The 22,102-nt window shown below is 46.8% G+C and overlaps 1 protein-coding gene and 1 long non-coding RNA gene across 4 annotated transcripts in view; one reads left to right on the forward strand and one right to left on the reverse strand.

Annotated features, from left to right (window-relative positions):
- Nucleotides 1-22,102, reverse strand: part of Gm12298 (predicted gene 12298) — a 41,455-nt gene that overhangs the window by 3,039 nt on the left and 16,314 nt on the right. The gene's annotated exons all lie outside the window — the stretch shown is intronic.
- Nucleotides 3,235-21,207, forward strand: Pirt (phosphoinositide-interacting regulator of transient receptor potential channels). Of its 3 annotated transcripts, none has more exons than XM_011248822.2 (2): nt 3,235-3,472; nt 17,169-21,207. In XM_011248822.2, the coding sequence occupies exon 2, from the start codon at nt 19,777-19,779 to the stop codon at nt 20,254-20,256; it is 480 nt and encodes a 159-aa protein (XP_011247124.1). In that variant the 5' UTR covers nt 3,235-3,472; nt 17,169-19,776; the 3' UTR covers nt 20,257-21,207. The 3 variants fall into 3 exon arrangements, with proteins under 3 accessions (XP_011247124.1, NP_848771.1, XP_006532642.1); NM_178656.3 differs by having other exon boundaries at nt 3,321-3,472; nt 17,169-20,030; XM_006532579.4 differs by lacking the exon at nt 3,235-3,472 and adding an exon at nt 14,610-14,701 and having other exon boundaries at nt 17,169-19,452.

Raw genomic sequence — 22,102 nt, forward strand, 5'->3', positions numbered from 1 at the left:
CCAGGGCCAAAAAGTGGGAGTGGGTGGGGAGGGGAGTTGGGGGGGGAGGGTATGGGGGACTTTTGGGATAGCATTGGAAATGTAAATGAGGAAAATACCTAATAAAAAATATTTTTTAAAAAAAAGTGTGATCACTGATCGTTGTTCCAGAAATAACCGCAGCAGGGGCATACGGTGGTTAATTAGGCAACTTTTCCCATTTTTCTAATTTGAAAATATTTCATAATAATTTTCTATTGAGGAAAGGCCCTCCAAGGAGCTGGAGAGACTGTGAGAAAGAGTAGGGAAGATGCAGATATCAAGTGTAATAGGTCAAAAAAGTGACCAACTATGAAGGCCCAGAGGAGGTGAGGCCAATCTCAGTCAGCAAAATGAAGACAAACAGAAAGAACATTCCAGAAGGAGCAAGTCCAGTTACACCAGCTGAGAGACGCTAACTGTGTAGTTGTGAGTTCAGTTAGGCTGCTTTGGCTCCTGGCGGGTTGCTCGTGTGTACCTACCCAGGAGCAATCTGGATTCTCGAATAAAAGATACACACACACACACACACACACACATACACACACACACACACAGCAGTTAATTTGAAAATGCCTTGGCTAACTCAAAGGTTGGGCAGTTCTACTCCTTCCCATGGCTACCACACATTTCCCCCCTGTAATCCTGGCTTAATGCCCTCTAATTCTATATTCTATCTTTGTTGCCCTGGCTCCTTCTGGGTGGCCCCCTAGTCTTTGCTGCCCAAGACCCTTCCGGGCAGCCCTTCCGGAGTCCACATTCCTTCTCAGCTACATTTCAGATGACTTTCCTTCTGCAGCTCTAAATCTGACCTGTCTGCCTCTCTCCAAATCACAGCAATTCCCTGTCCCTTTCTCCCAGTTCCTCTCCCTCGCAAATCTAAAAGGCCCGCCTCAGTCTGTTTGTCCAGCCATTGGCCATTGGCTCTTTACTAATCAGTCAAAAACCAGCTGGGTACAAGGACCTTCAGCATTTGGATACTCAGAGTCCCAATTTTGGGGGCCGAGTTAATTCAAAGCATTGAAACCAATCCCCAACATAACTGATATTGCATTGTTTACTAGTTTTTACTAAAGAAACCAGTTCGTTCTACTTAGGGCATACATATTTCTAGCTCTGAAAATCTCACATCAGGAAACTCACCTATTTCCAGACGAACACGGAAGGTTAGTCACCTTAGCATCTCATGGTTGTGTGGAAAACTGCATTTACCAATAACAAGGCAGCAGAACTTTAAACTAGAGAAATGATGAGGTTTAATAATGAGTCTGAAACAGAGGCCATTGCCAGGACCTGTTTACTACCCCCATCAATGCTAAACCTGAACAGCAACCCCATCAACTCAACCCCCCCCCCAAAGCCTACAGCCTAGAGCCAACTGTCTTCCTCCCTCCTCTGCTCTGCTAGAGGGAGCCTGCAGATGCCATTCTGTCCCAGTCTGACCCCTAATTTCAAGTACTTTATGTATATTTTCTGCATGCATATATTATAAATACACATTCCACATGAATATTCTTCAGGTAATTGCAATACGCATCTTCTCATTTATTTCTTATTAAAACTTCATGATGGGAGCCAGCAAGTTGGCTTAGTAAGTAAAGGCACCTACCACCAAGCCAGCAACCGAGGTTGTTGACCTGAGTGGTGAGGGGAAAAAAAAAAGAAAACTACTCCCAATTCTGGCAAGTTGTCCTTTGACAACCTACCCCACTCCCACCATACACACACACACACACACACACACACACACACGTGCCTGCTATACACAAAACAAATAAATGTAATTTAAATTAGGGATGGTAACATCTAATAAATAAATGAGTCCATTAATAAAGGAAGGCTTAGAGAACTAATTTGTGTAAGGCCAAAGAGAGAATAGCAATATATCTCTTTATACGCCACATGGGGTTTTGTAGTAAATAGTGAATTATTATATAAATAAAAATGCCTAGAATAATAAGTAGCACAGAAAAAACAATAGATTAGGCATTAACTCTTAGTGATGGTTAGTTCTGCACCATGTAGCCACATCCTGAAAAGGGAGAAGAAAACATAGAAATCTGAATTTAAAGAAAAATAAGTTCTTGTCTGCATTGCACAACAACTCATCCCAGGGCTCCTTGGCACCTGATAACTCCAGTCTCAGAAGCTGATCTGAACACAGAATAAGAGGCACCTACGTCAGAGAAGTGGCACCCACTAAATCCTTCAAAGTCAACTCCCTGGAGCCCTTAGCCTCCCTTCTTTCACTCCCTCAGCTGAAGGGTTCAGCTTTCAATGTCACCAAACACTGATGACATAGCCAAGCCCTCTTCATCTTTGCAAGTCATGAAAATCAAAAGGCTTGAGACGGAAGAGCCCATGGCTTTGAACTTGACTGGCTTTAGGCCTCCCTGATGACTCTTGGGAAAGACTTTTTTTTACACTCCACAGAGGAAGCCCCCAGTGTATCCTTGCTGGTATCAAAGTCCCCCTCCTGCCCCACCAGTAATGGCTTCCATCTTCTCAGAATAGCTGGGAGAAAGACAACCAATTAGTCTGGCCACCAGAATCTTAAATAATACTGCCGACCGCAGGGTATCCATCGACACCTTGAGAACTGGCATCCCATCAGCTCACACTGGCTTCCCCCACGCCCGGGCAGACGGGCTCAACAGTGGACGTCCTTCTGCCTCTTGCCATGATTTGCTTGCTTATCTTCATGATTGTAACTGGCATCTCACAAAAAAGATCAATAGAAAACTAGTGGGCTAGATGGGAGAAGCAAGAAGGAAATTCTTTAGACCTATCCCCGAGGGACATGTCTTGGCTCCTGGCATTGTGTAATGAAGGGTAGCCATCATGAGTGTGATTACTGGGGTGCTCCCAGAGATACTCCTTGCATCTTGGAGCTAAAGGTGTTCCCTAACTCAACAAACACAGAGCTCTCCAACATCCAAAGCAGGAAGAGAGGCCCAGATCTCACTATCAATAATACTGCCCCGAACACAGCTTCTGAGCCAGGCACACATATCACATGTAACCCACCATCACCACCTCACACCTCCCCCATCCCAGAACCTCCACAGCCTGCTGAACCTAGGTCAGGATCCTCTCTGCCCAGGCACTACCAGCCAAATACACACTTCTACTGAAACTCAAAGGCACACTGCAGAAAAACTTCATTAATTTTTCACAAGATTTGTCTAATAGTGGCTGAGCAGAGCTGAGAAAGCCACATTCGAGTGCCTGCGCCAGCAGGTTGCAAAGAGTTAACCCATTAGGCCACATCCTGGTGAGCTCATCCCAGCCGGAGCCTGCTCAGTGGCTGGGATTCGCAGCACACTGATGTGGCCAGGGTGCCTTTCTCCAGCTGGGATGAAGGACTTGAGCAGAAACTCATTGCCAGCTTCCTCCCTACGCGAGAGCCGACTGAGTCCCAGGTCCCCAGTCTTCCCCCGGGACGTTGTGCACGGTAAGTAAGAAAAAGGATCCCTCCACCCTCACCCACCTTGCCCTGCCACCCCAGTCCCAGCCCTTTGCTATGTCTCCCTGGAAAGAAGGACGGTTTGAAGTTTGCTTTGGAGTGCGTTGAGTCTCTGAAGTAGAGTTGGAAGGCAGTGTGAATACTAAAGATGAGATGGAATGAAGTTAGTTAGCTTCAAGCAGGCTGGATGGGCTGCCCTGAGAGACAGGCAGAAGTGGGCTGAGCTGGGTATCTCCTGCTGTACACCTGGGGAAAGACACCATGTGCAGTGAGGGCTGCCCTGCCTGTGGAGCTCTGAGCCTTTCTCCCTTGGAAGCCATTAAAGGGAAGGAATGAGCGGGCGCAGAAGCGGCAGCGTGTCAAGTGTTAGGACACCCGGAGACCTCGGAGTAGTGGGCATAGACTGTCTGTCCCCTGGGCATCCTCCATCCAACCTCAGCAGCTGCGGGTCTGCCCCTCCTTCCTGCAGGTGTGGCCGGTGCCCTGGCTGAGTGCCAGGGAAACAAGGCGGAGTACCCTGGCTTGGGCAGTCTTCACTTCAGGAAGGAGGGAGCAAGACAGGTACACAAAAACACAGACAAAGGCATGGCTTGCTCAGACAGAGGGCGGTGGGACTCCGCCCCTAGGTAAAGCCAAGTGTAACAACACATCATATCCCTTGAGATTCTTTTTCCAGCCTGGAGCCCCACAGGGCCCATGCACTGGTTGTGTGACCCGAAGAGGAAGGTGAGTGGCTCCCTCCAGATAGCTCTGAGCTCAGAGAAAAAGGTCCCCTTCCCGAGAGCGCTGTGAGCCCTGGAACAGATGGAGGCTGTGACGATAGCAGCAACATATTCCACACTCTCTCTTCTTTATCAGACCAGGCACAGGGCCACACACACCTTATCAGAGGAGTCGACATCACCAAATGAAGTCCTGGAAGTGAGGCAGTACAGCAAGAGGAGATAAAGACCCTGGAGAGTTGCATCTAGCCTCTGGGGCTGAGCCCTGACAGTGGGAAATTCCGGGAAAGAGAGAGACCTACTCTCTATCCATACTGGGTCCTGCTCTGGATAAGGAGACCACCGCAGGTCGATTATGCAAAGCCTGTGGCCTGCCTTTGGCACTTCCTACCAGCTGACCCTTGCTGAGGTCACCAGTGCCCTCGCCTCTCCTCAGTGTCACCAGGTCCTTGCAATTCCCAGAATAGCCCAGTTCCTATCAGAGCTCTCTAGATGGAAGGGTCTGGGGAGGAGGGACAGAGGAGTCAGATAACTCTAGGCTTGAGCGCAGCCACACAGTGGGGCCTCTCTTAACTTTAAGGCAGTTCAATGTGCTGTACAAGGGGTGCCCAGCTCCACTTGAATTTTTAGTAAAGAGTGGTTGAGTTTTTAGTAGGTGATATCCAAATAAGTGTTAGATTATTCTAATCCTTAAAAAAAAATCTATTTATTCGAAAACATATCCCGCTGAATACTTTGTCATTCCGTTTACTAGACATGAGAACCCCATTCATTTTGACCCCATTCAAAAGAATGCAGTAGCATCATGAAGGGCTGAGGCGTGAATTCTAAAGCCAAGACAGTGAAATATAGAGCAACAGGATTCTAGGGGCCAGGGAGGCAGTGAAGAGAAAAAAAAAAAAAAAGCCAAGTTCCATCCCTAGAAAGAATACAAAAGACTAGAATTTGAGGTTAAGTGTCTGGGAGCCTCAGTTTCCTAATCTGTAAATTGGGAATGATGCTAACTGTGTCCGCCCCACAAGGCTAGGAGGACTTAGAGACTCTCCAGCTAAAAAGCAGCAGATGCCAGAAACTGTATCTATCCTCTGTGGCAATGGTGGTGACTTTGCCTCTCGCTCTCCACTGAGCCCAGCTCAGGACTCACCATCTCGTCCCATGGTGCCTCATTTTACTGCAGCTCACCCTTCACCCAGACAGCAGTCATGGCGGTTCTGTACACTGACCGTGCTCCAGTTCAAGTGCCCTCCTTTCTCACTGTTCCCTTGATTTGAAAATGTAAAACAAAAATGCCACCCAGAGGGCAGGATCAGCCTGAACCTGGGCGTGGGAGCCACAGACACCCAAACTCATAAGTCAGCCTTGTCTTTTGTTCACCTAATTGCTTAACACTCTCTAGTTTGCAGTTTCTCCTCTGTGAAATCAGGGGTGGGGCACCTCCCTAAGTGACTTGCCAGAAGGACTTGGTAAAGCCAAACAGCAAGCACATGCCTAGCATATAACAAAAGGAGGTGAACGGTAATTAGTATTTGTGATGACGAGGAATATGGTAGGGCCCTTGGCCACTGGGGGGCAGTATTTGAAATGAGAACCTTAATTGGAGATAGGAAGGGTGGGGCAAGGGATGTAGGTCTTTCCCAGCTCCCACCTCCGGGTCCACAGCTGCCTCTCAACTGCCATTGTACCAACTGCTCTAAGATGGGAGGGGATGGTTTACAACAGGCATGTGGGGAGGAAAAGAGCCAGCAACCTAGCAATACAAAGCCAGCCAGGCTTCAACCCTCAACAGCTCCAACCAAAAACTGGAAAGAAAACCAAATCTCTGAGTAAACTGCTTGGCTGATACCTACAAAGCCCTAACCCTCCTACCCTATCTGCCAAAACTCCTCTATCTCTTTAACCATTTAGCAAAGTTCTGAGTCCGTGCTAGACAGCACAGGACGTTGAGGAGAACTTGCTCCAGCCCCAAGTCACTCAGAGAAGAAAGAGCTTCCAGAACCACAAGGATAGTCACAATCAATCGTCTGTCTTCAGACTGGTGATTCATTTATTCCCCTTACAATTCCACCCTTTAGTGGTACATTTTAGGCACTCTGGACTCTATGCAGGAAGAATGTATTCAGCCCATATTATCTTGGACACTCTCATCACTATCAGCCTGAAGTCATCACTGTCAGCACCAAGTCCTCAGCTACAGGTGAATATGTCAGGAAAAAGCCAAAACGTCCCTTTCCCAGACATTAGTGCTCTCCCATTTCACTGAGGCATCTGTATATCCGTCCCCCCACCCCCAGGCACTGCTTCCCCTCATGCCAAAGGCAAGGAGGAGCTGACTAGAAGGTGCACGTTCATCCACCCAAGAGAGCATCCTCTAAGCATCTTCTGGTTGCTTCCTCCATACCCACTCTGCACTGTTCTGAGTGTTGTCAGCTTAGCCAGTTCTTAGATACTTCTAGAACATCACAGAAATGCAAGTGTACAGTATTTATGCTCTGTTGTTACTGATTTCTCTTACCAGAATGTCTCTGAAACTCGTGCATAACGTCACGTGTATCAGAAGTTTAACTATTCCGTTGCCTAAATTATTCCCCGTATAATGAATGTGATGTTGGGAGAGTCTGAAGTTTTAGCTTCTCTAGTAAATGCATGGTGGTCTCTCCTTGAGGTTGTTTTGCACTGTCTGTGTCAATCATGGTTCCATGGGTGTTTGTGTTCATTTGCTGTCTTGTAATGGATCTGAGAATATCTTATCCATTAGTAATTATTTGAAAGAGACAGATCCCTAGAACATATTGAACACACCCATTACCTTAAGCCACTCTTCTGCCATTGGAAATTTGGGAAGAGGTGACCCCTTTTTGATGCTTTCCTTAGAAGGGAAACTGAAGTTTTTAAAGTTGATGATAGGTCTGAACCTAAAGTCTTTAAAGCCACGTCTAACATCCTGGAAAAAAGAACTGACTGTCTACTTAGAGACAATTTAACAACACCAGCCTTCATCTGTGGTGGGGGATCTGTAAGACCCAAAAAGCCTTACTTCCAGGATGTCCCACTCACAGAGATGCAGAGACAGAGATTGATGCAAAACACAAGAGGTTTATTGATCCAGCATGCTGGGGTCATCCTGAAATCAGGATGGAAGCGACCCCGAGTAGCTAAAGCACACACCTTTTATACATTTTTTTTTAGAGCAGTTCTCAGTCACAGTTTAGGGCTGGGTGTTTATCATTGGTTAACTTTTAACTGCATTAAGGGGGCAGACTTAAGGACCGGAGACATTGTGTGAGCTTTTCTAAACAGAGAACTGTCTCTTAGTGGGTAAACTTAAGGACTGGAGGGAATTCTGGGAAAAGAACATCTTGACGTTTACTTAACTTGTTACAACAGTGGTCATTTTGAGCTACCACAAATCTTACAGATCTGAGGAATGATCATGTAAATCCTTGTGGAATTTTCTTTAAAAGCAATAGTTCAGGTTGTTAGGAGGAAGAGACAGGCAAATCTCTATGAGTTCAGTGCCAGCTTGGTCTCTTATAGTGAGTTCCCACCAAGCTAGGGCTAAATAGTGAGGCCTTGTTTCAAAATAGAAAGAAAAAGAAAAAGAAAAAGAAAGAGAAAAAGAAAAAGAAAAAGAAAAAGAAAAAGAAAAAGAGGGAGGAAGGAGAGAGAAAAGGAGAGTAAAAAGGAGGGATGGAGGGACGAAGGGAGAGGGAGGAGGGGGAGAGGGAGAGGAAGAGGGAGGAGGAGGAGAGGGAGAGGGAGAGGGAGAGGGAGAGGGAGAGGGAGAGGGAGAGGGAGAGGGAGAGGGAGAGGGAGAGGGAGAGGGAGAGGGAGAGGGAGAGGGAGAGGGAGAGGGAGAGGGAGAGGGAGAGGGAGAGGGAGAGGGCACCAGCATGCTGGCTCAATGGGTAAAGACACTTGTCGTGGAGGGTAGAGGCCTGCATTCTGTCCAGGGACCCACGTGGCAAAGGACTAGAAGCTACTTCTACACACTGTCATCTGACATTGACACATTAACTGTGGCACATGCACACCCACACAAACACATGTGAAAAAAAATAAGAATAATAGTAAATGACCCCCCTACTAACCTCATCTGTTTCCAGAGCAAAAGAAGCAATCATTTTTCAGTGATGGCAGAGGCTTTCAGAATGTTCCCAAGATGTTCCTATGTCACAGACCCATCTGTTCTCTCCTAATTTCTTCCCTGAGTGTCTTCTGGATCTCAGAGTCCCTCACAAATCAATTCCCCAACTTTTTCAACCTCCCATGTAATTGGCTCCTTCCTTTGGCTTGAATTTAATGTGGACTAACAGCTACTGCCTGCCATATATGCTCTTCCCCAGAGTCTCCCAAGAGGGGAACATTCCCTCCTTCACTCATAAACCCCAAGAAACTTCATCAGCGCTCCCCAATGTTCTTCCAGGCTCTGCTTTATCACCCTTGTGGTAAAAACCTCCTTTCAGTTGAGAATCACAGTAGATCTGTCATAGGGCTTCCAGATTTAACAGATCAAGGCCACTGACTTAAAGTGAGTTTCAGAAAAACAATAATCTTTTTGACAGTGGAAGTGTCCTGTGCAATACTGAAGGCATTGTTTCCTACTTTGAAAAATGTCTGTTTCTTGTCTCAAGTTCAAACCCAACCAACTGCCATTTCTTTAACCTGGCAGTGGCGTGTGTATCCCACCTGTCTCTCTTAGCTGTGATCACCCAGCTAATCCCTGTTTTCCCTAAACGCTTTGCAGTTGGGCTCACAGTTATCATCCTGTCCGGCTGTCTCCACTCTAATAAGCTTCTACTCCGTCTATCTCCATGGCTACAGCCAAACACCAAGCTGCCCTATCTCCCACCTGCATTGGTTTTAAATTACTCTGCATCCTTCTTGGCTTCTTTTCTATCTCTCCATCCTGCAGCCAGAGTGATCTACCTACTGTGCGCTCCTGTAACTCAGGGTGCATCTCTCCTCTTACCTAATCCAACACTGCTCTCTGTCTCCACTCTTTTTACCTGTTCCCTGATATCTTCCATCAGAGCCTGACTGCTGTGGTGAGTGTCTTACGTTTTGATGTCTCTGCACACTCTGTTGCAACCACTGAAAAGACACCACAGAAGCAGAGGCAGGCAGCACACAAACTAATGAGTTTGGCAGTGGCAACTAAGCCCTTGTTCAGGATTCTGAAATTGTTTTATGCAATTGTAATGTATTACAAAGTAAACATTAGTACGAAATACAAAAACTGTTCAACAATTGGGGTGGGGAAGCTTGGGACTGGAGAGATGACTTAGAGGGATGGAGAGCATATGCTGCTCTTGCAGAGGACCTGGATTGTGTTCTCAACACTCGCATGGTAGCTTACATCCATAACTCCAATCCCAAGGGCTATGGTACCCTCCTTTGACTTCTCCAGACCACACATACACACACACACACACACACACACACACACACACACACACACACACACACATATAGTGCACATGCACACATCCAGGCAGAACATTCACATACATGAAATTAAAAATAATCATTTGAAAACAAAAAATAATAAATCTTTGAAAAACGCTTAGCTGGGTTTGGTTGTGCACACCTGTAATTTCAGCTGTTCAAGAGGTTGAGGCAGGGAGATTGCAAGCTTCAGTCTACCCTGGGCAAGTCAACGAGCCTGTTTCAAAGAGAGAAGTAGAGGCAGAGACAAAGAGAACAGAGGTGTGCAGGGAGCACACTGGAGTTATAGCTCAATGGTAGATCACTTAACTAGCATGTGTGGGGCTCTAGGTTCAGAGCTGGGCACCAGACAGACCAAAGCTAGGAGAACATAATGGCAGATGTTGGCTCTGTCCCTGGCACAGGAAAGGCCTGAACAAATGTTTTCAGTTGTCAATACAGCTGGACTGGTGAGGTATGTTGGTGCATGGCTGAAATCCCAGGATTTAGGTTGTGAAAGGAAGAGAATCTGAAGATCCCGGTCATTGATGGAGTTATGTGGAAAATTCCAGGCCAGCCTGGACTACATGAGATTCTGTCAAAAATAAATGAATAATTAAACTAGAATAAATGATTTTAAGTGTTCTCACCACAAAGAAGTTCTAAACTATTTAAAGAAGTAGATGTGCTGATCACTGATTTAATTTGGCATCTGTTTGAGGGGCTGGTTCTAGAACCACCCCCATGGATACCAAAATCTAAGGACATGCAAGACACTTTTATAAAATGGTGAAAATCTGCTTAGCACCAAATGCATAACCTCCTGTACACTCTAAATGACCTCTGAGTCCTCTCCAGCTAATTGGGTTAGGCTATGTCCTAAGAGGAAACTATGTCTGCATCCTGTCTATTCTCCCCTGCTTGCCTGCAAGCTCTGGACACTTGCCTGTAATACCCAACCGGACCCCACTGGGAAACGCAGGGCTCCTGTTGTGCTCCTCCATCTGAATGCGGCAATCATCATCAGAAGTGGCAATTGTTCCATGATCCTGCGTAGGAAGTGATGGTGAGGGAAAGTCTGTATGTAAGGAAACTAACTGCTCTCAAATAGTTTGTATCCAAAGTTGGTTGAATCTGTGGATGCTGAGATCCAACTATATATGTAGGATCAAAACATCATATTGGAAAGCTGCGTGTGGTGGGGAATGCCTTTCATGACCTCAGTTGGGAAGCAAAAGCAGGCAGATCTCTATGATTGGCTAGCTAGTCTGGTCTAAGTAGTAAGTTCCAGGCCAGTTGGGGTCATGCAGTGAGGCCCCATCTCAAAAAACAAAAGCAAAGGCAAAACAAAACAAACAAACAAAAACAAAACAAAACAAAACAAAAAAACAAAACCAAAAAACCTCCCATTATAATTCATAAGTGGGTTCAACTGTATGTCAATCAAAAATTTTAATGTTCTATTTAAATAAGTGACATAAAATGGCAATGCACTAGAAGAAGAATCTACTACAATAGAAGACAGGGACCTCCGTGGCTTGTTGTACTTGTTCCCTTCAGGGGCTGCCCTCCTCAGGTCGTGAGCTATGTTAAGTAAAGCCATGCCAATAGTGGATGGGAGGCACAGGTCTAAGGAGGGAAACGTAAGTCACCCTGAGGAGGAGATTCATCCAGCCTAGGGTCCTGTTTCCCTAGTTACTCCAAGTGTGTTCTCATCAGACTCCCAAGAAAAGGCTGCACTGAGCTATGGCTGGTCATTTTCTTGGTGTAACATTTCAGGGACCAAGAATTTGCAACAGGAAGTAGTCATACCGCCAGTGTACTGTTCCACTGTGAGCTGATTTGGGGAGCAGCACAACCTGCCCCTTCCCAGCTGCAAGCCTAAATAAGGCTCCACCCATTAAACCTGCCTCAGGCTTCCTAAACTTGACCTCTGGGAGCTACAGGTTCTTCTCAAATTACTGCCCTGAAGGCAACAGACATTCAAATCTATGGTTAGTTCCGGAGGCTCAGTCCCACCCCTGCATTGTCTAGGACTTTAAAGACAGCTGAACTGTGTTCATTTTTTAAAAAGCCACCATATAATCTATCATCTATCAACTATCTGTCATCTATCTATCTTTATCTCTATCTCTCTGTGCTCTTTGACCTTAAAAATTATCTTTGTTCCATATTAGATCACATCCTGGGGTTCTTATGAGTCTTCCAAGTAGCACAGCCTAACACTACAGTGAGTGAGGGGTCCCCTAAAACACACGAACTAAACCCCAGTATCTCAATTGAGGTTTGAAAGGTTAGTTCTCTCTGGACCAGTGTCATCCCACCCCAGTTCTGAGCTGTGACACCAAGATCAATTCCTCTGAGCTAAGTGCTGCTCTGTGAGCCAGCTACCCTGGAGGCACAAAAGAACACACACACACACACACACACACACACACACACACACCATCCCACAGTTTGCAAGGGGAGAGGAGGAAAGGCTGGCATGTTGCAGTGTGGTGCTTCACATCAATGATTTTACTCCCAGGTGACATCTGCTCATGCCTGGGCTCATTTCTAAACTGTCATGAGTGGGGTCTGAATGGTTGCTACCGGCATATGGTAGGTGCTCCAGATGACACTAAACATACCACAATTGTATAGACTCAACATCTGTGGCAATGAGATGGCAATTCCAAATATGTCCACAGAGCACCTGTTCAGAAACCATGGCCCAAATGAGCTGGGCAAAGAACGGAATCCTAAGAGAACTGTGATAAAATGTGGAAAAGCCCCTCAATTGCTGTTTTTATAGAAACCTAAATACTCAGAGTTCAAATGAACTAACTATCCACCCATCCAAAATAATGTTAGAAGTCACCCAACCCTACTCCTTCATGTAACAGATAAGGAAACAGGGACAAAATGATCATAGAGGCAAGGGAGGGGCTAGTCCTTGATCATCCCAACATGCCCAATGTGGCACAGTAGTGTTTTGTTTACAAAACTGGACAATCACAACACTGTGAGGCCAACACTTTATGATCCCTAGATTGTACATATAGGGCTACTGAATTTCTAGAGGCTTAAGTACCTGCCCAAGATCCTACAGCTTATACATGTCTGCCCTACCCAGACTCCACTCTGAGCTCTGGGGTCCAAAGACCTGAATCTTTTTATGCTATAGACTCCCTAGAACTGTGAGTGACTGGGCCTAAGTCTTTCCTGCACCAAGTCTCATCCATGGCCTGGTCCTGCCTGGCCCCCCCTATTGGCAGTTGTCCCTGCCTCCAGCCCAGTCACAGAGGAAGAAGACATGAGAGGAGTGAAGGAAAGGAGAAGCAAGAAGGGAAGAGAAAGCATACTCCTTGTCCTCGCTCCAGGGAACTCCTGAAGTGTCTCGCCTTCAGTGACCATCAACAAACACTCCCTGCCCCTTGGGTCCCAAGGATCCACCCTTCATCCATGTAAGTCATCTCAGCCCGGGTTCCCATTCTTTGGGATTTTATGAACCCATTCCAATCTAGAAAAGTGATAGATAGAATGGTAGATGAATAGATAGATGATTGACAGATGACAGACATATGCACATACGTAGATGACAGATTAATGACAGATGGATACCTACACGATAGCTCAATTACAGATGATAGCTGTATAAAAGGAAAATAAAATCAATGCGGGAGACAGAGAGACAGACAAGTACAACTAGTAATAAAACCAATAATCACAGGCATTTCATAAAATGACGTTTGTTCCAATGTCAAAAAGAGAAGGGAGGGCCTAATCTCTAAGTAGATTAAATAGAATAACTATGGGATGGAGCTGTGCTTTACCACACATTGGCAGTAATCAATGTTAGGGAACTACAGACCTACATTCTCCCCTACTCAGTGAAAACTTAATTCAGGGATGGAGGAAGCTCTAAAGGAAAGAATTCAAATTTCTTGTAGCTGATCCCTTAAACTCAGCAGTTTGGTTGCTGTGTACAACAAAGACCTTTGCAATTAAATACCTCTGCATGAATCCCCAATACAGGGACCTGAAAAGCTAGCCTGGGGCCAGGGAGCCACAGATGTGTTATCCAAGCTCCTACAAGCCTCAGCCTGAGCCCTCTCAAAAGGAACCTAAGCTGGTAACTGTGTTGAAGAGCCAAAGAAAAGGTGTGGGGCACTTTCAGCAAACCTAGTGATAGTCTCACCCTCTTCTCAGAAGCCAGAAATCATTTCCCCTGCCTCTAATGTGGTACTTTCTGTTCAGGAGGAGCTGTCATACCCCATCTAGAAGTTCAGTAGAACTGGCCCTTCCTTGTCCAGCCTCAGGTCTTTTCCCAGACACAACTAAAATCACTGCATTCCAGCTCTGCCCACTCCCAAGGTCCAGCCTAGCTCCTCACCTCCAACTCCGCCCCACCCCCAACCCCCATCCAAACAACCTCTGCCCCTCCAACATCAGTGTGTCTGCCCTGGGTCTTCCCTAAGAAGTGCTAAGGAATGGGTGGGTACCCAGAGAACTCCTGAGGCAGACTCATGCATCCTCCTCCAGTGACCACAGGTTGTAGCAAGCATCCCCAAGGTTTCCCAGCTTGTTCTATGGCTCTTCCCTGCCCCCAGCCCGATGGCTAGAAGATCACCTTTTAAATGATGGCTTAGTTTATGCAAATACACCACCATTCCCAAAGGAAGCCAGCACTTCCGTGCCTATGGTTACAAAAACACCAGGGCAGTTTTTGAAAGCAGAGACTCAAATATCCTCTCTCTCCGTGGAGTGCATCTGAATGTGAACGATGTCAAATTTCTGAAAGCTGCGGTAATTTCATGATTTTTATTTCCTCCTGTCAGTGGGGAGGGGCCTATAATTGCTTAATCTAGAAAGTGGAAGCTGTAAGGAGTGTGCTTGGAGATGTAGGAAAATAACCCAGCGATCAGTTCAGGACAGAGCTGCAATGGGTGGAGAAAAGGAGGTGGGGAGGGATTAGGTTGTACGACACTGCAGGAAGACTAAAGACAAAAAGAACTCCCAAGGCACAGGACTTGGAAGCCCCCAGCTGCAGGCCGATGTTCTTTATCCCATGCTGCCTTTTACTCCAGAGGTGAGGACATATTTTTTTCCCACATGCACCTTGCCTCCATCATCAGTCAGCCAGGGTGCTCTCACTAGCTTAGGTAACTAACTGGATTGAGCAAAAGGAAATCTTCATGGTTGTGATTGATTGAACAGCACACCTTCCCCAATAGACTGACTGTTGCAGGAGAAACCCTGGTCCTACCTTGGCATGTGTGTGCACACTGAAGTCAGCAGGTCCTGAGTCTGTTGCCCAAAAAGGTCTGGGAGGAACTCACAGGTAAAGTACCTACTGCACAGAAAGGGTACACCTGGGTTTTTGTTGCAGTGAACAGGAGAAAGGAGAGGCAGGAGGGACGAAAGTGGGGAGATGCGTTCAGAGCTTACTCATTCCGTCAAAGGCAGACAGAACCTCCTGGGCGTGAAGCACAGTACCGGATATATCGTCATGATGTGGGGCAAACCTCTGGGCCCCCTCAGCCTTATCTTCCTCCCAAACAAAGCCTGTTCACAGTTGTGGGGGTAGGGGGGGCAGGGGGCTTCTTTTTATCAGTCATTCATCTCCCATTGCCTCACTGCAGACACACGGGTGTTTGCACTAGAACACATTTCCAGTTTGAAAGGTTTCAACCCCACCTTGAATAAATTTGAGACCACACTGATCAGATGGGGACCTTGCTAGCAGGCAGGTAGATAGAGCTTGCCAGCCGATCTGCATCATTTCATTCACGTGAGAAGCTGCATCCCCTGAGTGAAGAACAGGAGATGAGGGAACCCCGAGGGACCGAGAGATCTAGAGAAACGTTAGAAGAGGCGGCGGCTGAGCTGGATTGCAGGTCCTTAGATTATCTACAAGGACACTTTCTGTTACTGTGATCTAATAGCTGCAACCGGCTACTTTATGGAGAGAATATGTTTCTTTTGCTCAGTCGAGAAGGTACAAGGGTCTGAATCTATTAATGACTCCTTGTTATCAATATCAGAAACTGGCACAGTGAATTACACCGGTGACAGGAAGTACTAAGGTGTGTCTGGCCTCTCCTCCTTTTTGAGAAATTCACAAGAACCCAATCACAGACACCCCATCCAGAAAACCTCTACTAATTTAGCCACCTCTCCAAGGCTCCACATGCATACCACTGTCAGGTTAAGTTGCCACCCTCCCAACCCCATGGGGAACCCTGGGGACACATAGAGGCAAATCAAAACTGATGCAAACCAGGAAGGTTCAGCTCTGCCACAACAATGTCAACCTGAGGGGTGGGGCGGAGGTGGGGCCAGGAGGGCATTACGTGGTAGAAGATCATGTGACACCATATGAACCCAAGACTCGCAAGAAGACAAAGCTCCTGGAATGCCAGGTGCTTGAACTTGCACCATCCTGCAGGTGAAAACTTGGGAACAATTGGCCTTACCTCTCCATGCCTCTGCTTTCTAGTCTATAAAATGGGACTAAATCCATGCATGGGGATTATGATGCTGCTTTAGTCCGATGAGAGAAGAGTTAAGCAGATACTGGCACACAAGCATTACCATCCTACCAGGCAAATGACAACACTTACAGAGCACCTGGAACATACTGGGCGTCGATCCAGCACAGTCTACACCTGCACTCCTTTAACCCCTTTGAGACCCCTGTGAGGAAGCTATCATTACTCTCATTTTATAGGTAAGAAAACAGAGAGGTTGATAACTCAGTTGAGATCACACAGCTAGAGAGCAGTTGGGCTGGAAAATGACACACTACTCAGAAAACTATGATTTGTGGTTGTTCTTAAATGCAGCACTGTTGACTGCTTTAAATACGAAAGATGACATTAGAGTGACATGACATTACCCCAGTGTAGTGACACTTGCCTACAACCCCAACACTCAGAAAGTAGAGGCAAATTCAGAATTTGCCTCCAGATTGCATAATGAGTCTCTGTCTTAGAAAACAAAACAAGATGAAAGTTTGCTATCTGGTATCACTTCTTTGTAGTTGGTGTGAACCATAGGTGTTTGTTCATGAGTGTGGATGGGCACTCTTGTGTATGTGAATGTATGTTAGAAGCTAGAGGGTAACAATAGGTGTCAAATTCAATTGCTCTCCACCTTATCTTTTGAGAGAGGCTCTCTTGTTGAACCTGGAGCTTGCTAACTTGACTCAGTTGACTGGCCTGGAAGCTCCCAGGACTCTCTTGTCTCTACTCCAGCTTCTACCCCAATATACTACCATGCCTACTTTTTAAGTAGGTGCTGGGGATCCAAATGCAAGCTCCCACACTTGCATGGCAAGCTCTTTACCCACTGAGCCATCTTCCCTGACTGGGTTGCCTTCCTGTGGTGGTGATTTTTATTTATGCAGAGTTTACCTGGGTTTACCATTAATTTCCACATGTATGTACTGTATTCCCCTCTACTGAGAGCCAGGCTGGAGAAGGACATAGGGTTCAGGAAGGATCTGAAAGGATTTCTTTGGCTTCACCATCCTTCCTAATTGTCGCCAATACTAGGTGCCCATTCTTGAGCAGCCACAACAATGGAGGTGCTCCCCAAGGCCCTGGAGGTAGACGAGAGGTCTCCAGAGTCCAAGGACCTGCTGCCCAGCCAGACAGCCAGCTCCCTGTGCATCAGTTCCAGAAGTGAGTCTGTCTGGACCACCACACCCAAAAGCAACTGGGAAATCTACCACAAGCCCATCATCATCATGTCAGTGGGAGCTGCCATTCTGCTCTTTGGCGTGGCCATCACCTGTGTGGCCTACATCTTGGAAGAGAAGCATAAAGTTGTGCAAGTGCTCAGGATGATAGGGCCTGCCTTCCTGTCCCTGGGACTCATGATGCTGGTGTGTGGGCTGGTGTGGGTCCCCATAATCAAAAAGAAGCAGAAGCAAAGGCAGAAGTCCAACTTCTTCCAAAGCCTCAAGTTCTTCCTCCTGAACCGCTGATGACTGGTTGTCCAGAAGATCTGCTAACCAATAAGCAGCCTCCTACCTTCTCTTCGGGTACCACAAAGTTGATCCAGGCAAACCCTCCTCTTGGCCCTGTGGACAGGATAGAGCTCAGGGCTTCACCCTCATACAACCTAGCAGCATTGCTGACTGAGTCTCACCTGGTTTCCATAGCTGTGGATGCTGTGCCCTTGGATACTTTCATTACCCTCATCCCTGGCACCTGCATTCAGCCATCAGCCATCCCATTCTCTCTGCCAAGGGCAATGTGTGCATGCTAGGAAATTCTTTGGGGGTTGACTACATTCCCAAGGAGAACTTGTATGTTACGGTTGTGTGCCTGATCTTAGATTCCCATCTACATCCTTCTGGAACCAAAAGTGACCAAGCAGATAAGGCTGACTTCAGTCCCATTGGGTTTGACAGCCTTGGCTCCCTCCTTGGATGGGACATTGACTAACATTACAAGAGAAAGGATATGTCTCATGTATCACACATTCCAAAATCTGGACAGTGATGGGGCTGGGGGTGAGGGAAACACTGTCTAGAGTAAACCATTCCTCTGGGAGTAGTCTGGAACTTATACAGTGAAGGAAGTTAGCTCCTAAATATATGATATTGGCACAAGAGGCAATATGCAGGCTAAGAGGTATCAACACTTCCCCTTGATCCTCCAATGCGCTTCTTGCAGAATGCCTTTATATTAGCAATTAGCCAAGAACAAATGCTCTTTGTTCTAACTTCCTTCCCCACCACATCTCTGCGTCTACACAGCTCCAGAACAGAAGGACGGGAGGCCACAGATGTGACCTGTAAGATCATCTCCTTCTCCTGTCAATCAAGACCTAACCTGAAATTGAATGCCATGTCCGACTCACGCTGCATGGGGTTTTAGAGATAGGTTCACTGGAAAAAAGGAAATCTCAGCCTCCCTCCTCCCTGTTCCTCCCTACCAAACAAGCAAGTATTTATTGAGTTTCCTTCTCTAGGCCTAGGTTGGGAACAGCCAGACCCAGTCTCTGATGTCATCTTATTTCCAAAAGTGAAAGAGGGAAAAACATGGCCAAGCCAACTGGCAATACTCCATACTGAGTTCTTAGGGTGGCCATGGGAACACATGGATCTAACAAATGTACAGGAAGATAGATTTCTGGAGACCATGTTCACCCCTTCTGAATATGAAGGGGAAGGAAGTGTTTGGAATGAGCAAGATGTGCAAGGTAGTCAGCAACTGCCTTGCATGTGGAGAAGCTAAGGGGAAAGAGACAGGGTGGGGTTAGGATTCCGCATAGCTCCCGGATGCTATTCCATCCTCTCTTGCCTACTTCCCCCCTGCTTCCCCAGGTACCTTACATCCAGCTACTCCTTGGTACACTGCAGGCTTCTGGGGTCAATAGGGACTGGGAGGGGCATCTCCAGAGGGCCTAACAAGTAGATATAACCCAAGAGGTAAGTACCCTCAAAACTTCATTATAGTCACCAAGACACCTTTAGGCAAAAGACCGGGCACCTATAAGAAATTTCCAAAGCTGTTCCAGGCAAGGCCAGGCCAGAGAGCAGAGGAAGGTACCTAGTAGCAAAGTGAATGACAAGAGCTGCATTGGTTCAGGTTGACTCTTCATCCTTAACCTTTGGGCATTTGGGAACACTATGGCAAACAACCTCCAACAGGTCTCCAGATATCTCAACCATTCACAGTACTTCTATAGGCAGTTAGAATCCACCACCTTTGTTCCTGTTGCATTGTGGGACATTCCTCGGAGGAAGTATTTGTTTTGTGGAATCAACACACACACACACACACACACACAGAGAGAGAGAGAGAGAGAGAGAGAGAGAGAGAGAGAGAGAGAAAGAAAGAGAAAGAAAGAAAGAAAGAGAAAGAGACTGACTCCCTAACTAAAAAGTCAGAGTTTGGGAAGCCTGTGGCCTTTCAAAGCTCACTTAAGAATATCATGTTCCTCATTAAGACTCACATCATCGAGCCCAGGCCCTGCAGTCCACCCATTCCCTGAATACAGGCAGCTCAGGACCAACCCTGGGGTTGTTGAAATACTGCCTAGTGCTTCCACGAATGTCTAATGCCTCCATGACAGGGCTTTCAGACCACTCCTTTCTCCTGACATGGAAGGACAGCCCTGGGGTGGAGCCTCTCAATCTTCTGTGCCTTCATGAAAGGGAACACACAGATGAGCTCACAGCCAGCTCACTTGGAATCCGCACCCCATGCACCTCATTGTCCTGAGAGCTCATTGTCTGGGCACAGCTGTGGGAAGACCTTTGCAGATCTCACTTTCAAGTATGTCTCAACAGAAGGGAGTTTGGGGATAATCACGATGCCAGGAAATCTTCAAGTTCTAGACATCTTTCATAGCCACATCAGTACCTGTTCCCCAACCCCTGCCCCTCAAGGTAAGTACTTAGCAAACAAAATCAAAGAGCCTTTGAGAAAATATCCCAAATACTGGTTAACTCCCCCGGCCTTGCACCAAACTCCCCACAAAAGTGATAGTCAGGAAGTGAGCAGAGTCACACCCAACATCTTGGAAAATTTTGCCAAAGACCATTGCCTCATGAAAACTGGGGTGGGGATAACCTGTGAGTGCAGCCGGGTTGGATGCCGTGTCTCTGCAACAAAGCATTCTGGGTAGTGATTTCAGTCATCTCAGAAGACAAGAGCAACATCCACAGCACCATCCCACCGGACTGTATTACGGGCTTCTGTCGCTCTTCTGTTTTGGAGAATTTAATCTAACCCAACGCCTAATGGAATCAATGTCGTATTGAACTGTATTCTGTTTAAAAGTACCTGCCATGTTCATTCATTCTTCTCTACCAGGCATTCCAAGGCTGCCTTCACCCCTGCCCACTTCTAAATTACACCCTCATTGCTACATTTCCTTTCTCAAGAGGGCTGCCAGGGAGAATAAAAACAGAGCCAGTTTCATGCATGGCTCCTCAGAAGCATCCTTGCGACTACTCTGAGACGATGGTGGTGCAGAGGGATCCCACAAGTCCAATACAGAGACCCAGAACTTAACCTGAAGAAAGAACATTCCAGAATGAATCTGTGGTCTGGATGAAGCAAGCAGAGACTAGGTTCAGGAGAGATGCTCCAAATGCAAATCAAAGTAGGAAAGGATCCATTTGGAGCTTACTCTCCTCTCCCTCCCTAGAAGCCTATCTGTGCTCAGCCTTCGTGAGGACAGCTGTCCATGCCTGAGACTTCATTCTGACAGTCCCAGGCAGCCTCAGAGACTCTGCTGGCCCAAGCCAGAACTTTCACTCTGTAACCAAGCTCCTTAGGTCTGCAGGAAGGACTTCTGTCTGAGAAGGACTATGCTCTGTTTTCCTACAACCTGCAGGTACAAATGAGAGGAACCCCAGGCCACCTCATAATCTAGGTCTTATACTCTAAGGGGAAGACAGGTTCACTAAAGGGTACCCCCAAATGAGACCATCTCCCACTGCCCTGCAGGTTCCTCTGGAAAAGCCACTAAAGTGACTGTAAAGAGGGGGGAGGGGAGTCATTGTCAATGTCCTTCAATCAGTCAGTCACACATACTAAGCTGGAATTGTCTTCAATAAATGACAAAACACCAGTGGGTTCAGAAGTGTGTTTTTCCTGGGCTGCATTGGGAACCGTTTGCAGCCTCAGCTGCACCAGTGACCTCTCAGGCTCTGACCCCTCCTTTGTTTTGTTCCCTTCTTCACACATCTCTAGCTAACATTTCCATTACCCAAGCCCACAGCCAAACCTGGATGCATAATGAAAGCTCTGACCTCAAAAAAAGATCAGGATAATCCCCAGAGAAGAAAGACAAGGGAATCCTCAGGTATAACACAATATAATCATGGGAGAGTGGGGGGAGGGGTGCTCGGATAATGGTTGCCAAGCCAGCCTCTGGAATACAGATACACCAGGTTTTCACATCAAACTTAATGGGAGAAGGACCAGGCAAGAGAAAAGAGGGCTGCTCACAGGCTAGTAGGAGAAGTTAATGTCCACCTTGACCTCTGGTCCTGCTCTATTTTGCAGTCTTTCTCTGAAACCCATCCCTCTCAGCCTTCAAATTCCGACATAGGTGCATGTTTGGAACATATGCTCCGGGTTGGGGGATCAAGGGCTCCCCACACTTCTGCCTGTCTACACTGTTCAGAAATCCAACCTTCAACACACCAGCATTATGGTTTTGCCCTTTTCTGGAACTTTCCCTTCACCAGTCCCCATCTTTTCTTTACTTTTCTCTAGGCCTGGAGAGAGAGAGAGAGAGAGAGAGAGAGAGAGAGAGAGAGAGAGAGAGAGAGAGAGAGAGAGAGAGCTCAGTGGTTAAAAATACTGGCTGCTCTTCAAAAAGACCCCAGTTCAATCCCCAGTACCCATATGGTGGCTCAAAACCGTCTGTAACTCTAGTCCCAGGGGATCCAATGCCCTCTTCTGGCCTCTGTAGGCCCTATGCATGGATACATGTGCAGTCAAAACACACATACAGCCGG

Source organism: Mus musculus, chromosome 11, assembly GCF_000001635.26.
Source record: "Mus musculus strain C57BL/6J chromosome 11, GRCm38.p6 C57BL/6J".
NCBI classification, from domain to species: Eukaryota; Metazoa; Chordata; class Mammalia; order Rodentia; family Muridae; genus Mus; species Mus musculus.

Excerpts from the sequence above, each read along its gene's own strand:
- Pirt (XM_011248822.2), top strand. The coding sequence starts at position 19,777 with ATGAAAGGGAACACACAGATGAGCTCACAGCCAGCTCACTTGGAATCC.